Genomic DNA, 16,818 nt, shown 5'->3' on the forward strand with positions numbered 1-16,818 from the left:
AGATACCAAAGGTGAGAAATAACAATCAAGGGGTCAAAAATGCTAATTTCAAAGAGATTTGTGTTACCATTTGCAACACATAAATATACAACTTCTTTACAGAAAGACTGCTACTATATTGTTTTTAGATATCAAACAGGACACTGTGTGTAGTAAAGCACAATAAAAGTGATTTCTGCAAAACAAATCAGTGGAAAAATGTATCATTACCTGAGAACAGAGAAGACCCTTGCCATCTTGCCAATTGCTCGAATTTTGTTTCTTATGATTTCTTTCCGGGCTGCAGCTGAACCTACTTTCAATGGAATAAATAGAAAGAAAGACTCAAGTTTAGGGCATCCATACTTATATCATCTTATCAGCCTGTTTCACGGTCATCTGAAACAACACCAAGCCCCCTAGCACCAGCTCACATGGAGACTAGATGAACTCATGCCAAAAAGCTTCCCCTTCAATGTTTAGCTCACCACTGGTCTAATATTGGGATCTGATACAGATACAAATGAAAAGTAATCCACAACTTTGACTCTCACACTACTGACTAATGAGTAAAAGAGCGATGGAAAAGAAACTAGAGTCCAACCTATACCACAAACCAGAGGACAAAAAAATGCTAACATTCCTACAGTCTGTCTAACTTTCATGAGAGCCTACAGCATGCAGACTAACAGACTAGAACTGGTAACAGCCTACAGCCTTCTGCTTGGTTAACATAAAAGCCTTTGACATGCAGGCTCGAAATATGCCATTATACTATGACAAAAGAAGCTCCCTTGCTCAAATTTGGTCAGAAAATGTGATATGAAGTGACTACTGGGCAGGTGACCCAGAACTAAGGACCATACCCACATTTCAACAATGTACATCTCAACTTCATGGACTAGAAGTCCTTTAAGGTCATGCAAATACATACAAGCTTTTACATCCCTAGGTGAGTGTGACATAAGGAGAGCGACAATGAGAAAAGACTCCCAAAAAACATGGCTAAAAAATCACTAATGCTTCATCTCCAAAGGGTTAGCTGTACTGCCTATCACTGATACAGAAGAGAATATATCAAAATAACTGAATATATGCCTGAAAAAAAGACTCAAAGGTTGTTATCTTCCTTCCCTTGGCCTCCGGAAAGAACAACAATCTCCGTCCTGTTATCTCATATATAGCAACTAGAATCACTCTGACCCAAGAGTGTGGTTCCTTAGAATTGTGCTTCAACATGATGACAACGCACATATGGAAGCACCATAGTTGAGGAGAAGGTTAAGGAAAGGCTAAGACACTAGACCAAAAGGGGCCTTAGGTATATGGAGGTCTGGACAACCACCAGTCTTTTGAGCTACAGTATCTCATTTAAAATTCAAGCAGTCCACAAGCACATATAATTAAAAACTAAGATGATGACTGGACTTTACTGTAAGTAAACAGAAAAAGAAATCCAATTTCAAAGATGAAAACAAAGGACATATTTTAGAGAAAACAGGTTGCACAACCATGTTTATGATGCTCTCAGGGTAATAGTATGAGCAATGAAGCTACAGCTTTTACAAATCCGAAATTGTGTGGGTACCATGGTATTACACAGGTATTTTTAAAATGCCAAAAAATTACTTAAAGTTTCAAAATCATAGAATATTAGAATTTGAAGACATTAGAGATACTGCAAAACTTAATTTCCTCATTTTATAGACAAAGAAACTAACTTTACTAAGTATCTTGTCCAAGGACATAAGGATAAATCTGATTCTCTTCAAAAAAATTAATATAGATACTTTATTTTAAAATTGATGGAGTTTTTAAAATAGCTAGACTGGAGGAGAGGAGTATGGGGATAGGGGAGGATGGCTGTAAGGAGATACATTCATATTTTCAGCTTTAATTATTATATCTATAAAACTGAATGATATGTAAACTATACTTAATTTCAAATTAAAAATTCACTGGAATATAAAAACACTTTACAAATCAGGATTTTAAATCAGTCTACAAACACATCATGCATAATATTAAAGTAAATGTCCACAGTAAAATTACTTTGGGGAGTAAGACAGACAATCAAACACCCCTAGTCATGCAGGGAAGAGTACAAAACATTACAAATAAGCAAAAGAATGAAATTTTAAAACAAGAGGAATGAAAAAGAGGGAAAAATATTTCCATGCACAGAAAGACAGATATCTTGGAATATGACTTCTAAAAACATCAAATTCTAACTTAGATTAAACTTAAACTAAATTTGCACAAGGCCCAGAGGACTCTGCATAAATATACTCAATGAATACACTAACTTACATGGACATGAGAATAACTTATGAAGTCATATTTCAAAACGATGTTACTCTGTCTGGTCTGTACCTTTTTTATTGCCATATATGAGCCGTTCTTCAGATGGAGAGTCCAGAAAAAAGGAAGTGAATGATGGAGAAAAGGTGGTTGAGACAAATAAAAAGATAGAGATTTAACTTGGCAGTGGTACTGAAGAATGAATGTAGAAAGAAAGGGAGAAAAATGAAGTCCCTCATACTTGAAATTTGAAAAATGTAGTACTGTAGATCTGGCAAATAAGGAGGGATGCCACTGGGTAGAGCTCTAAAGGAAAGATTTCTTAAAAGATATGTGTTCAGAAGAAATTATGGACAGAATGACTATAATATTTGATGAAAGTAGACAAATTAGGGACAGAAAAAAACACGTGAAAACACATAAGACTGATAAAAGACTGTGCTAACAACAATCGCACATTTATATTAATACCCCTAAGGAAATGTGTCACCCATGAAAGTATGTTAAGTGAAAGGTAATGACACAAATGAGATACAAACTCATGTGGTTCTTCAAGGACACCAAATCTGCAAAATCTGTAGCATACACAGAGAAATGTAGGTAACTTTATAAACTACCTTGGTGAAAAACCTTACCCACTCCCAATAAAGAAAAGGCAAAGCCTCCTACACTCCATTGTAACAAAAAGCCTATAATTTCTTGAAATCAGAATTGTGGAACTTTTGCACATACTCAGGATCAACAGTATGTGCTATCTGTTCCCAATCCAATCTGGAAGTTTGAGGGACATCTTTTTACACAAATAGCAACAGACTGTTTCAATGTAAGTAATAGCTCTAAGAGTAGGCAGCAGAGATGTTTCATTTGAGCTTTCCATTGTAATGCTGATATACATGATTCCATTACAGGAAATGCAAAGTTTTAGCTTAGTAAAACTATAACACATATAGGTTATCTATTTCCTTTACCAAACTTAAGACAAATATAACTGAAAGAAACAGTATTCATTCTAAATATCACAGAAATCAGTCTTCAAAAATTCCCTTAAATGATTACATAATACCTCTAAAAGGAATGCTATTGCCATATATTCCTTCAAATTTTTGCCTTCAAAAATAAACCCACAGGTATATTAAACAATACAGAATATCAAAGTCCATCACTTAAGAAGAAAGAGTCATTCCTTTGGCCAATTTCAGCCTTGAATATGCAAAAACTACTCTTTTCTTCCTCCCACTGGGAAATCTCCAATCCTATTTTTCCCCTTTCCCCATGGAAAAGCTAAACTCTTATTCTGCCTCCACAGCAATCCCCAACTCAGTAAGTTTTCTTCCTAAGTCAGGTTTCTCTGCAGGCTCAATCCACAGCATAGCTTCACTGCTGAGCAGGAAAAGGAGGAGAGGACAGAAGGCACGTTATTGTGGTCAAAGGAAAGGAAAAAGATGGAGTTGAGGGGAAGAAATAAGGGAATATGAATAAGAAAGGGAAACAAATGTAGCTCCAGCAGCTCTTTTCCCAACCCACCCTAGTATCTATCCTAAACTCCCTTCCTTTCTTCCAATACTCAAGGTTCTTTCTCCTCCAAATCACTCTCGTTCCTAGACAAACTCCCAGATCCATATCCTCAAAATTTTCTTGGAGTCCTAACTCTTAATACTTGGTAGTGCAAAGGTGAAGCAATGTGAAGTAACTGCACCTGCTATGTTGGCAGTGAAGGGAGATCTATTTCTAGTATGCAAAGTTGGAACTCAGTGTATTTTCCCAGAGAAACACTGTCAAAAATGGTGCTTATGCTCAGACGCTTAGTCGTGTCTGACTCTTTGCGACCCTATGGACTGTAGCTTGCCAGGCTCCTCTGTCTATGGGATTTCCCAGGCAAGAATACTGGAGTGGGTTGCCATGCCTTCCTCCAGGGGATCTTGCAGACCCAGGGATCAAATCTGAGTCTCCTGCATTGGCAGGAGGATTCTTTACCACTAGCATCACCTGGAAAGCCCATAAATGGTGCTTCCCAATTTTTAAAATTCCTTGAAGAGTGAGGAAGAATTTTGATCCTTTCTATTCCCTCCTATGGAAGAGAAGATTTTGAGAAGTTAGGTTACTTTCCTAAGATTACACAGCTAGTATAATGGTAGCACCAAGACATCTGAACCACTGATCCTTTTCACTAAACTACAGTGCCTTTTAATGATCAAATTTGATTCATCTCTGGAGTGTAAGAATGATATAACAAGTTGATAAATAAGTATAATTTTCATTGATAGAAAGAATATTGATAAGATGCATAAATTTCATTAGAAGGAATATAATAAAAATTTATATTTATTCTTGGTTGAATTCCCAAAAACAATTGTGTCTGCTGCTGCTGCTGCTGCTAAGTCACTTTGGTCGAGTCCAACTCTGTGCGACTCCATGGACGGCAGCCCACCAGGCTCCCCCATCCCTGGGATTCTCCAGGCAAGTACACTGGAGTGGGTTGCCATTTCCTTCTCCAATGCGTGAAAGTGAAAAGTGAAAGTGAAGTCAATCAGTCGTGTCAGACTCTTAGCAACCCCATGGACCGCAGCCTACCAGGCTCCTCCATCCATGGATTTTCCAGGCAAGAGTACTGGAGTGGGGTGCCACTGCCCTCTCTGACAATTGTGTCTATCTTCATATAAATCATCAATATCTAAACCAAGTACTATATTAGACTTAACAGAGAAATGTTTTCCTTTTTATTATAGAAAGAGGACTCAAGGATCACCTGTCACTACTTCTATTTAACATTATTGATTCAAATTTTTTAAAAGAAATAAAAGATTAAAATGTAGAAAATAACAGTATCAGCCTTATGCAAATGACATTTTTTAAAGCTATGGAAAACAAAATAAAAATTATCGTAGGAAGTAATTCTGCTGATCCAACTTGTTGAACATAAGATAAACCCCAAAATATATAATTATACAGTTAGAAAATACATTAAGAGAGATACCAGTTGCAACAGTAATTAGAATACAAAATAGTGAAATATTAATTTAACTTGGTAATAACAAATTTTTTCAAAGAAAAAACACATAATTTTAAATACAATAATGATATACTGAATATATTAAAAGGAATAATTATAATAAATGAATTATATAGTGCAAAAAAATTTTATCTTAGTTTAGAAAATTATACATTATTTTTAAAAAACTTTCTAGATTCAGATATAGATGGAATATAATGCCAATTAAAACTCCTACTATGGAAAAAAAAAAACTCCTACTATGAAATGAAGAGCAGAAATCAATGAAATTCAAGCCAAGAAAATAACAGAGAAAAATCAACAAAATCAAATACTGGTTCTTTTAGAAGTAGAAATAAAAGTGATACACGTCCCCACCAACCAGGCTAAACAAGAAAATAAAGATTTTTTTGAAATTTATTTTTAGAAATAAAAAATCGGTTATAACTACTGAATCATGGATATCAAAATAATAATTAAAAATATTATGAACAATTAAAAAAAACTCTTACTAGATAGTTCACAGAATTTGATATTAACAAAAAAACTCTACTGAAAAAAAATTCATGGGATATGCACAAAAATTATTTCATTATATTATTGATCATTATATCAGTATCTGTAACACTGTGAACTAAAATCTAGACCTAGAACTAATCTTACAACAATGGTAGCAGAACAGGGAAAATAAATATTTAATTAAAACTATAAAAATGCTATAGAAAAGACAGATGATGAAATATATTAGAACTAAAAACTTTTCTACAAAACATCAGATAGAGAGAATTAAAATAAGGAAAAATAAATATTACTCATTGAAGCTTATTATCCCCCCCCCCAAAAAGAACTAACATAAGTTAATTTATTTCAGTTAACGAAACTATAAGCCAGAGTAAAAGCACTCGCTGCCTGCCACCAACAGATGGCAACAGCAGACATGTGTATACAGTCACTCTGTACTTTGAACAAACAGAATTAAAACAGTTTAAGAACTGAACCTGTTTGTAAGTAAAGATATTTCTGGAAAAAAAAAAAGAAGCAAGGGGGAGAAATTGAACTAAAAAAAAAAAAGTAAATAGCTTTATTCAGATTTTACTTGTTAAGTGGTCACCTGAGAGGAAGTTTACACAGCTGGTAAAGCAGATTTCTTCCTTAGCATCATTAGAATTCAAATAAATATAAATTAAACCAACGGTAACTTATTTCTAAGTAAAAATGACCAAAACCCAATTAGGTTGGCCTGTGAAAAAATAGGTCTATGGATTCATTGCTAGAAACACTTCATATTGGTCCAATTCTTATGTAATCTGGCAGTTCACAGCTAAAATAATGAAGCTAAAATTCTTCATACTCATTAACTCTGTAATTTTCCTCAAGAAATTTATTCTAAGAAGGAAAATTAAAACTATTATATGACTATGTTTATTGCATGCTATTCATAACAAAGATAATTTAAAGCAACCCAAATGCCAAACAACATAAGATTAACTACAAAGATTATGGTATAGTAATATATAAAAGTATGCAGGTGTCTCATTGTAGCACTATGTAGACCATGTTTAATACATGGGAACATTTATATACTGATTAAAACTATGAAAAATATGCTGCAACAAAGATGTGAGGGGCAGATGGAAGGAAATAAAGAGTTTTCAGCTTATAAATTATTTATATTTTTTGTTTATCCAATTAATTAATGCAATAAATATTTAAGTTCTAAATAAAATCTTCAAAACATAAAAAGAAAAGTAATTTTGCTTCTATGTTGTAGTTTATACTATAAATGTCCATTAGATACACAGGCTGGCTGTCTTACATAAGAACTAATAACCATGCATAACTTTGTTTCTATTAAAAAAAGGGCTTTCTGAATCTCCAACTAAACTAACAAGAGGTTTCTTAGAACATAACCACTCAAAATTGGGAACAGCTTATTTTGATTTTTGAAAAGAAGAAGTGACAACAACACTATGTATTCAGGTATGTTTCTGATGCACCAAGAATACAGTACCAATGCAACAAAAAGCATTTTTATCCTCCCTTCTCTAAGTAGTGTCCATATTCATGAAGAACCACATTCTTTTAGCACTTCAATTTTCTTTTCCTTCTGTTCTCTTTCAAATTTCCCCTTTCCCAAAATTCATTTTCTTCCCAGTATCAACAGAAAAAAAAAAATCACTAAAATTATTTTAAAGTCTTAAGTAGTATCTGAAAAAAGTGACTTGTCACTTATCAAATAGTATAGCCATTTGAGAGCAATGACTATAATTTACAAGAGTATATTGAAATTGGGCAGTTAAACAATACCATTTCACAATAAAAAACAGTAAAATAAATAGTCATACCATCAAACTGGTCTTCGCCTTCAGTCATAAGTTCATCATCAGAGCAAATACTCAGAACGTTTACCAACATTTCCGTCACTATTAAAAACAAATGTTACACATTAGCTGATTATATTCAACTCTCTGTATGTATACAGAGCAACCATTTATAAAAATGATCAAATGATTTATAACACAAGATTAACACATTTAGATAGTAGAAATGATGGAATTAAAAAGCTATATGGGCTTTCAAATGTAAAGAAATCAAATGGCTAACAAGCCTGAGAGAGATTCTTTATGGAGTAAGTAATCAGGTCCCTTAGAGGGAAATAAAAAAAAAAAGCAGCTCCCACAGGGATAAATACAGGGATGAATAACATCTAAACACATACATTAATTTTTCATTATGGATACAACATTAAGGAGTCAGAAAAAAACAATGGCACAGTTTCATTGTTTCAAAAAATTTTAGCATTCAATCTTTTAAAATTTGGCTCCAGCAATTCCCCTGAAACTTAATCTTAAGACTACTAATGACTATCTAACAACTAGAACCAACGGTTCTTTTTTAGGCTTAACTCTTCTTCATCATTTTGCCTTCTCTTTTCCCTTGGTTTCCAGGATTCTACTCTTCTGGTTTTTCTACCTTTTAGACATTTTTTTCCCCTGAATCTTCTTTTTATATGTTCAATCTCTCGGTGATTCCATCCGTTCCTATATATTTTCAAGTATCACCTTTTGAGGATGATTCTGAAGTCTTTACTGCCGGTCTCTACCTCCCCTTAAATTTCTGGATTTCTTTGCTGGTTTTATTGTCAACTGTTTCACACTATCTGTATATTGTCTGTTTCCCCTACTAGAATGAAAGCTTCCTGAGTGCAAGGGGTTGTTCTGTTTACTCCTGCATCCCCAGAGCCATGCATATGAGAGGCATCCAGTAAATATATGACAAATGAGTAAATAAAAAAAGAAAGGTACAAGCAAACTTCAATTAATAAATAAAAATGTCTGAGTATTAGCCCCTGGATATCCTGACAACACCTGGAAATGAACACATTCAAAACAAAATTTAATACTGCCCCTATTGTTTCTCCTAATAAATATATTAATAGCATACTATATGCCAGGCACTGTGCTAAAGCTTTGGGATTCAGATAGAAAAGGTTCAGTCTTGACCCTCCAAAAGCTTACTAACTACTAAAGGACATATAGTTATAAATATATATATATACACAAACTATCACAAAAATGCGATGAGCACTATGCTCTAAGTATGCAGAGTTATGCACAAGATCTGCTGAAGAAAAGCAGGCTTTTGGTTTGGAATAGAAATTTGTCAGGTGGAAGTGGCAGATAAGGCATTCTAAACAGAAGTTAGAAAAAGTATGCAACAGTCAATAAATCAGTGGAATAAAATTAAGGAGTCCAGAAATAAAACAAGTCAGTGGGGAAAAAATAGTTTTTTCAACAAACGGTGCTGGGACAAGTGGATATCCACATACAAAAGGATGAAGTTGGATTCCCACTTTACAACACACACACACACACACACACACACACATACACACACACACAGAGTAAATCAAAAAGGATCAAGAACCTAAACGTAAAAGGTCAAACTATAAAATTTTTAGAAGAAAACACAGCGGCAAATCTTAATGAGCTTGGCAATAGTTTCTTAAATATAACACCAAAGCACAAGCAACAAAAGAAAAAATAAAGAGGACTTCATCAAAATTAAAGACGCTTGTGCTTCAAAGAATATCACCAGTAAAAAGATAATTCACAGAACAGGAGAAAATATTTGCAAATCATATATCTGATATGGGACTCACCTTTAAAATATACAAAGAACTCTTATAATTCAATAGTAAAAAGACAAATAATCCATTTAAAAATGAACATTTCTTAAAATAAGACATGCAAATGTCAAATAAGCACATAAAAATACACTAAATGTCATTATTAATTAGAGAAATGAGATACAATTTCATATCCAATATGATGGCTATAATAAAAAAAAAGATTTTAAAAAAGTATTGGCAAGTATAAGGAAAAACTAGAAACATTATACACTGCTGGTAGGATTATAAAATGGTATAGCTGCTTTGGAAAATAGTTTGGCAGATCCTCAAAAAGTCAGACATAGAGTTATAATATCATCCAGCAATGCTATTCTCAATTACATATCTAAGAAGAATGAAAACATATTGTACAGGAATATTCATCACAGCAGTATTCATAGTAGTCAAAAAGTAAAGAGTACCAAATATCCATCAGCTGATGAATGGATAAACAAATTGTGGTATAGCCATACAGTAGAATATTATTTTGTCATAAAAAGGAATAATATATTGACTCAGGCTACAACATGGATAAACCTTAAAAATATTATGGAAAGAAGTCAGTCACAAAAGACTACATACTGCATGATTCCATTTATATGAAATTTCCAGAACAGGCAAACCTGTGCAAACAGTAAGGGGACAAGTGGTTGCACAGGGCTGGAGAGAAGATGTGGAGGGAACTGGGAACTGCTAACAGACACAAGGTTTCTTTGGGAGGATCAAGAAAATGTTTCAAAACTGATTGTTGTGACAGACACATAACTCTGAATATACTAAAAATCAGTGAAGTACACAATGGAAATAGGTTAATTGTATGGTATTTGAATTATACCTCAACAAAACTGTTATGAAAAAATAAAGAAAAAGTATTAAGGCATGAAACTTGAAAGAGCATATACATATAGTACATTCAGGAAGTTGGCTATGCTGTTTCATGGCTGGAACATAGAAAACGTGAAAAGAAAACAACAAAAAAATGAAACTGAAGAGAAACTAGGCAAGGTACAAAGACCTCATGTGACAGGTTAAGGTTTGAGAGTTACCAGGGTCATTTACGGTTACTAAATACTAGCTTCTACGTGTGTACTGCTTTCCATCTAGAAGCTTTGCTGTGAAGGAAAGGCAAGAGAATCATAGCATAATAGTGGCCAATGAAAGATATCAGATAGGGGAAATGTTATTTTTTATTTAAAGATCAGATATATTTGAACAATTTACAAAAGAGCTTAGTAGAGAGAGTCTGAAGATATAGAACACCTAAGTAATAAAGTAAGTTTCCTGAAAAAGCAGGATAATGGAATATAAGAACAAGTTAGAAATAGTAGCCCTGGATTGAAGGGTCACATCTTCAACAGGCTAAGAATTCAAGATGAGTGCGGTTTATCAGGATGGTCTAGTGGTTAGGAATTCATGTTTTCACTACCAAGAGTCAATCCCTAGTTGGGGAACTAAGATCCCCAAAAGCCATGCAGTATAGCACTCCCACCAAAAAAAGATGAGTGCAGTTTAGAAAGCAGGGGAACAGTAAGCAGAGAAAGCTTCCATAGATGGTATGTGTTTTCTCTGACAGTAAGGGAAGTGGCTAGAAAAAGAAAATGTTTAAGTTAAAAAAAAAGAATTTTAGAATACATCCTGGTGGCAATAAGTGGGGAAGGAGACTAGTGACATAAAGATATTTGGGTACTACTGAGAGCGTAGCTAATGCTAGAAATCAAAGGGTGATAACCAAATCATTGTTGTTGTTGTTTAGTCACTAAGTTGTGTCCAACTCTTTTGCAACCCCACAGACTATAGTCCACAAAGCTCCTCTGTCCATGGGATTTCCAAGGCAAGATTGGATTCCATTTCTTTCTCCAGGGGATCTTCCTAACCTAGGGATCAAACCCACATCTCCTGTACTGGAAGGCAGGTTCTTTATCACTAAGTCACCAGGGAAGACCCAAGGCGATATAAATATCTCCAGTAGCACTCTATATCCTAACTGTAAAAATGGAGAAAATGGATAGTTAGACTTTACTGGGGCTAAGATTCATAGGACAAAGTAGAAAAACAAGAGAGAAAAGAGTTTGGGAGTGTGTTAAAAAGAAAGAGAGGCAAAAGGGCATCAGATTAAAAAGAAAACAACAGGGTCAAAGGCCTAGCAATCCCAATGAAGACGAAGAGCAGCCTATAACTGAAGTGAGGGGTTGCTAGAATAATAGGAGTTCTCATCAGCGTGTGTTAATAGCACTATCATTATCACACTCAAAACATCCAAGCCAAATTCAATCATTCCCTCCTCTTAAACAAGCAATCTTGTTAAGTCTCACTGATTCTACTTTTACAGTTCTTGGAGTTCTCCCATGCTTTCCATTCCTAATGTTAACAGGGCTTCATTATGTTTCTGATTCCTGATGAAGTTTCATAACAGGTCTTCCAATCTCTAGTCTTTCTTCCAGTTCATTTCACCATAGTAATTTTTCTAAATGACTATCATGATTATTTTCTGTTGCAGTTACATCCCACCATTTATCAAAGTTCCAGATTCTCTGTTTAAATGATCAAAATCCTCCTGATCTAATTTTGACTTTTCATTCTTTTTCTACTATTATCATTCTTTCTAATGTATGAAGAGGCTTCCCTGGTGGCTCGGATGGTAAAGAATCTGCCTGCAATGTGGGAGACCCAAGTTCAAATCCTGGGTTGGGAAGATCCCCTGGAGAAGGGAATGGCGATCCACTCCAGTATTCTTGCCTGGAGAATCCCAAGGACAAAGAAGCCTGGCAGGCTACAGTCCATGGGGTTGCAAAACAGTCGGACACAACTAAGCGATGAACATTTCATCTTTCATACATTACTTGCTAATCAAATTGAACTCCTAAACATGTCAGTGACCTTATTTCTTTCTTTCTGTCAGACTCAGCCTTGGGAAGTACCTTCTCCTAAAACTGTCTTGCTCACATCTACCTGCACAATTCCAACATTCTTTAAGCCCCAGTTCAAATGCTACTTTAATCTCTCAGATAGAATCTCCTTCTCCTGTTAATTCCAAAAAAAATCTGGTAAATGAACAAATCTTACATATATGACCTTCTATGGCAGATCACACCATACTGGATTCTCTGAAACAGAGGTTCTTAAATTGCGGCCAATAAACCTGATGGCATTACCAATTCGCTTCAGATCTATGAGCATCCTCAAAATGTTACATATGTAAAGATTATACATGTATTTCATACATGAAATTTTCTGGGTGGTGTAAAAGTCTCTAACTTTCACCAAGTTCTCAAAAGGGTTTTAATCTTATCTCTGAGATTCATTCTATAATATTTATACATACAAAAAATAACAGCTGAGATCTGATTCAAAACAATTGAGGTGGATGGGGATATAAATGACACAGTATTGGCCATGATTTGATAACTGTCAAAGCTGAATAATTGGCACATAGTAATTCATCATATTATTTGCTCTACCTTTTATATGCTGCAAGTTTTATAACATAAGATTTTTAGAAAACGAAGTAAAAAGTCCACAAAAGGTTAAAAAACTACTTTCACCTAACTTTGGGATTAAACCAGCCTTCAAGGAAGCCTCTGGCTAGGTTAGTTGCCTCCCAGGGACTAGATCAGAGTCAAACTGGTTTTCTCAATGTGGAATCCAATGAAGAGTCATTTGCAGATTTTCACACCAAAAGAAAATTTTCATTAGAATGAAGAAGTAAATAGGCTATTTAAACAGCTAACGTGTATTAAAATGGAAAAATATGCAAAGAGTTTAAGAAAATTTTCTTACTGTGTTCAACACTGGTTAGAATTCTATTTGTGTATAATGTTCAAATCTGAAATTCTGATTTTAGAAAGATATGAATAATTTAGAGAAGATCCACAGAAAAACAACAAAAATGGTCAGATAGTTTGAATACTTCCTCACAATAGCTAAGATGATATAGAGTGGCAAAAAAGAACAAAAGATCACTTTGTAGCAGACTTCAAATACAGGATCACTGAAAGAAATCTACTTTCACTTCTGAGAGAGCCACAGAAACTAGATTAAGTTTTCTCATCTCTCAAAAGGAGTTAGACTACATGATTGTGATCACTAAGAGATCTAAAATTCTATCTAAAACCAGGGCAAAAATCAGATGCCCTGGTTTTTGACAGGTGCATTAGCTGAGAAAACCTATTAACTTCTCTTTGTTTGAATACTCATAGCATAAACATTTAGATTAGATATAATGAACTACTTCCTTTTTCGTGGAGGCATCAGAAAATCAAATTAGAAATATCCATTTTCCTCCTAACTATCTTCCCTGCTTTCCCCACCCCCCATCCCACTCATACTACGTTAAAACAGTTGTGCTGCAGTCTAGCCTGGAGGCAGGAGAATAAACAAGATGAATTCTTAAATTCCCTTTAGCCTGATGAGGCTATGATTGAACTATTTCTCATATACCAAAGATAGAAGGTTATAAGTGTAATGCATCCCTTGCACCTAAGCCCTTTACTGGCCCCCTTCTCAATTGCTAAAGTGGGTAATTCTATCTCCATATTAATGCTGACCTACGGAGTAACTGATGAAGCCCAAAGGGAATCTGCAAAAAACCTGTTGAACATACAGTTTAAGTAGTAACTCTGAATTTTAGAACCAAAAATGCCTTGGCAGAAGTAACATATCTCAGGCAGAAAGGAACATTTTGTAACATAGAGGAGGTGAGAAAAAATAGAGAGGGATATAGAACAAAATGTTTTACAATCATATCTATACTCTAATACTCATATTCCACATATGGAAACTGAGGTATTGCCTCATCGGAAAATTAACGCTAAAATGGAAAAAGAAGAATGTGATAAAGTAAGGAAGTCTTAAGAACTCTACAGAACTAAAATAAAAAACAAAAATAAAACCTCTTAAATAGTATTTATGCTTTTTTAAGCCTATTAAGTACATACTAATAGGAATCTCTAAATTATCAGGAAACCATTACCACTAAAATTATATACATATAACATATTGCTCCATATAGGAGAAGAAATATTAGGTCAGAACCTGAATTTCTCTTTATCATTTCTGACAGTACAGAGCTGCTACAAAATGACTAATACTGCCCCAAATGAAGGCTATTAAATTCTCCCATGAATTGCCATGACATCCCCAAGAGTGATGTTAAAATATGCAAAAGCGTCAGTTCCAAAGCAAAGCCATCTCTCCATTCCTTCATAAAAGATTTAAGCTAAAGAAAAAAAGAAAGAAAACCCAACAGCTGAAGACAACATCAGGCTATTTATAAGTCTTCTCCCAGTCCCCCAGATACCCTCACATGGGGGCTGTAAACAGCTAACTCAAATATCTTTGAGGCTCTCATATCCACACCCACTGACACAAGCAGAGCTGTATCCACAGTGAAACTAGACTTCAGCTCCCTTTAGCAAGTAGTATGTGCCTGCAATAGTAAACTGGAATAAATATAACCGTATAACAACTTTTTTAAAACAAAAATCATACCTTTTTCTCCAACAAACGGTAAAGACCATGTGAAAACATCCATAAAATTGGGCAACCAATAAGGATGTGGAGAACAGTTAAACTGTCGAATATTCATCACATTATTTTCATACTTTAATACAGCAGCTGCAAGATAAGTTTGAATGTCAACGTAACAATTTGTCTTTAGCCCCAAAAGTCTAAAACACATAAAAGCAGAAAAAATATCTTTTAAGGTGGGTGGGAAGTCAAGGGGTGAGTGGAATGAAGGGTAGTAGAGAGGCAGGAACTAATTTTTAGTAGTAATACACTTTTTGCTTCCAACACAGTTTTATGTAGAACACAGATATTTACTTGTCATTATTAATGAAATTCCCAATCTTTCTAGAATGCTTGTTGTACTTTATAATCCAATACAAATAATCCAACATGCACGTTTACTAAATCCAAAATTGTGAGAACTCAGTTTTTTTGAGGAAACACAGAACAGCAATGAGCAATTTTCTAGGTCTAAGAGTTCATACAAGTTGGAGGAATTTAAGAGGGTTCTTTTTAGTTGCAGGCAACCTGAAAAGGACAGCTAAATGGAAATAAAGCAAGAAAAAAAAAAAACACAGAGAAGAAAAAGAAACATTTGGAACATTTTATTTATGAATACAGGAATGTACTTATTTCATGTATTAAAAGAAATCAAGTGAAACTACTACAAAGGAATATTTCACTTCATTTAGAAAAAAATTCCATTAAAATACCAAAAGAGAAAAACTCAAAGTAACATACTCATCTCAATTTCAAGTATCTTTCTAAAGCTTCATAAGTTGATATAAATAATACCTTAAATTAACCTGATAAAGATTTCAGGCACTGGTTACATTATTTTATGGAACATTGGATTAATGGGCTAGATTCTAATCTAAACTACAGTATATACCATATGTGTAATAGTAAATTATTTAACTAATCTGTTTCTCATTTATAAAACATCCTGCCTATCTCAGAAGTTTAAGGTCAGAGAATATAGTTCACGTGAAACTACAAAAAAGTATAAAATGTTTGGCAGATACTATAATAGTTATGTGCTTACTTTTTTTTCATTTAATGTAAAGCACTGAAATGTATGTATTAAATTCCATGATTTGGGATTCTAGCTAATGTAGAGTTTTGTTTCTCTGATGAAATTCCCATGAAATAAATGTATTTCAAATTTAGCCTCAGAAATTAAGGACTGATACCAAGCTTTTAATTTAAAAAAAGAGCAAGATAAAGAATCTAGAAAATTGCCCTATAGATGGAATGAAACATTATGAACACGTCCTGTACCATGTAAGCACTCAAATCGTTAACACCATGTACAGAATCGGCACTATCAAGAGACATTTGATTTTGACAAGACAGATTGAATGGTTTGAGTTTCTTTTTGGAGTACTAAGAAAAGTATCCCTTAATCTCCTGAGTTAAACTGACGAAGGACAACCAGTATGGCAGTAATCAACTGACCACTGAACACCAGTTCCTTTAATACTAACAAAGGGAGGTTACAGGTACAAAGTTAAATATAACAAATCAATTCGGAGAATGGAGTCCAAACTTAGATGTATTTTTCTTTAAAAATGAAGGCTTGCTTCATTAGGTACCTTTATAGAAGTTTCAAAATTTATAAAACAAGATATAATTTAAACGATTATCTTAGCACTGGTATAATCCTTGGAGGCATTATAGTTTCTAAAGACCACCAACTCGGGTAATCTCAATGGTATGGTTGTTTTGGTGATTAATATAGTATGGAGTTCTTACAACATACCCTGTATCCAAGCTATTTGATAGCCTGCTACTGCTACTATCTGATCTCAGGTAAATGTTTTAACCTTTTAACTATCACCTATAATCTTCCAAAAACTCTATTTTGCTCCTC

The 16,818-nt window shown here is 34.2% G+C and overlaps 1 protein-coding gene across 7 annotated transcripts in view; it reads right to left on the reverse strand.

The window, feature by feature from the left end:
• Nucleotides 1-16,818, reverse strand: part of PPP3CB (protein phosphatase 3 catalytic subunit beta) — a 47,777-nt gene that overhangs the window by 8,481 nt on the left and 22,478 nt on the right. For 2 of the 7 annotated variants that reach the window (XM_061405335.1, XM_061405331.1), the window contains exons 9-12: nt 14,928-15,053; nt 7,615-7,692; nt 2,353-2,379; nt 211-295 (exon numbers count right to left, since the gene is read on the reverse strand). In XM_061405335.1, coding sequence (XP_061261319.1) covers nt 211-295; nt 2,353-2,379; nt 7,615-7,692; nt 14,928-15,053 — 316 coding nt within the window. The remainder of the gene's footprint in view (nt 1-210; nt 296-2,352; nt 2,380-7,614; nt 7,693-14,927; nt 15,054-16,818) is intronic. The other 5 variants (XM_061405338.1, XM_061405334.1, XM_061405336.1 and 2 more) reach the window with 3 other exon arrangements.

The sequence above is a fragment of the Bos javanicus genome, chromosome 28 (genome assembly GCF_032452875.1).
Source record: "Bos javanicus breed banteng chromosome 28, ARS-OSU_banteng_1.0, whole genome shotgun sequence".
In the NCBI taxonomy this organism is placed as follows: Eukaryota; Metazoa; Chordata; class Mammalia; order Artiodactyla; family Bovidae; genus Bos; species Bos javanicus.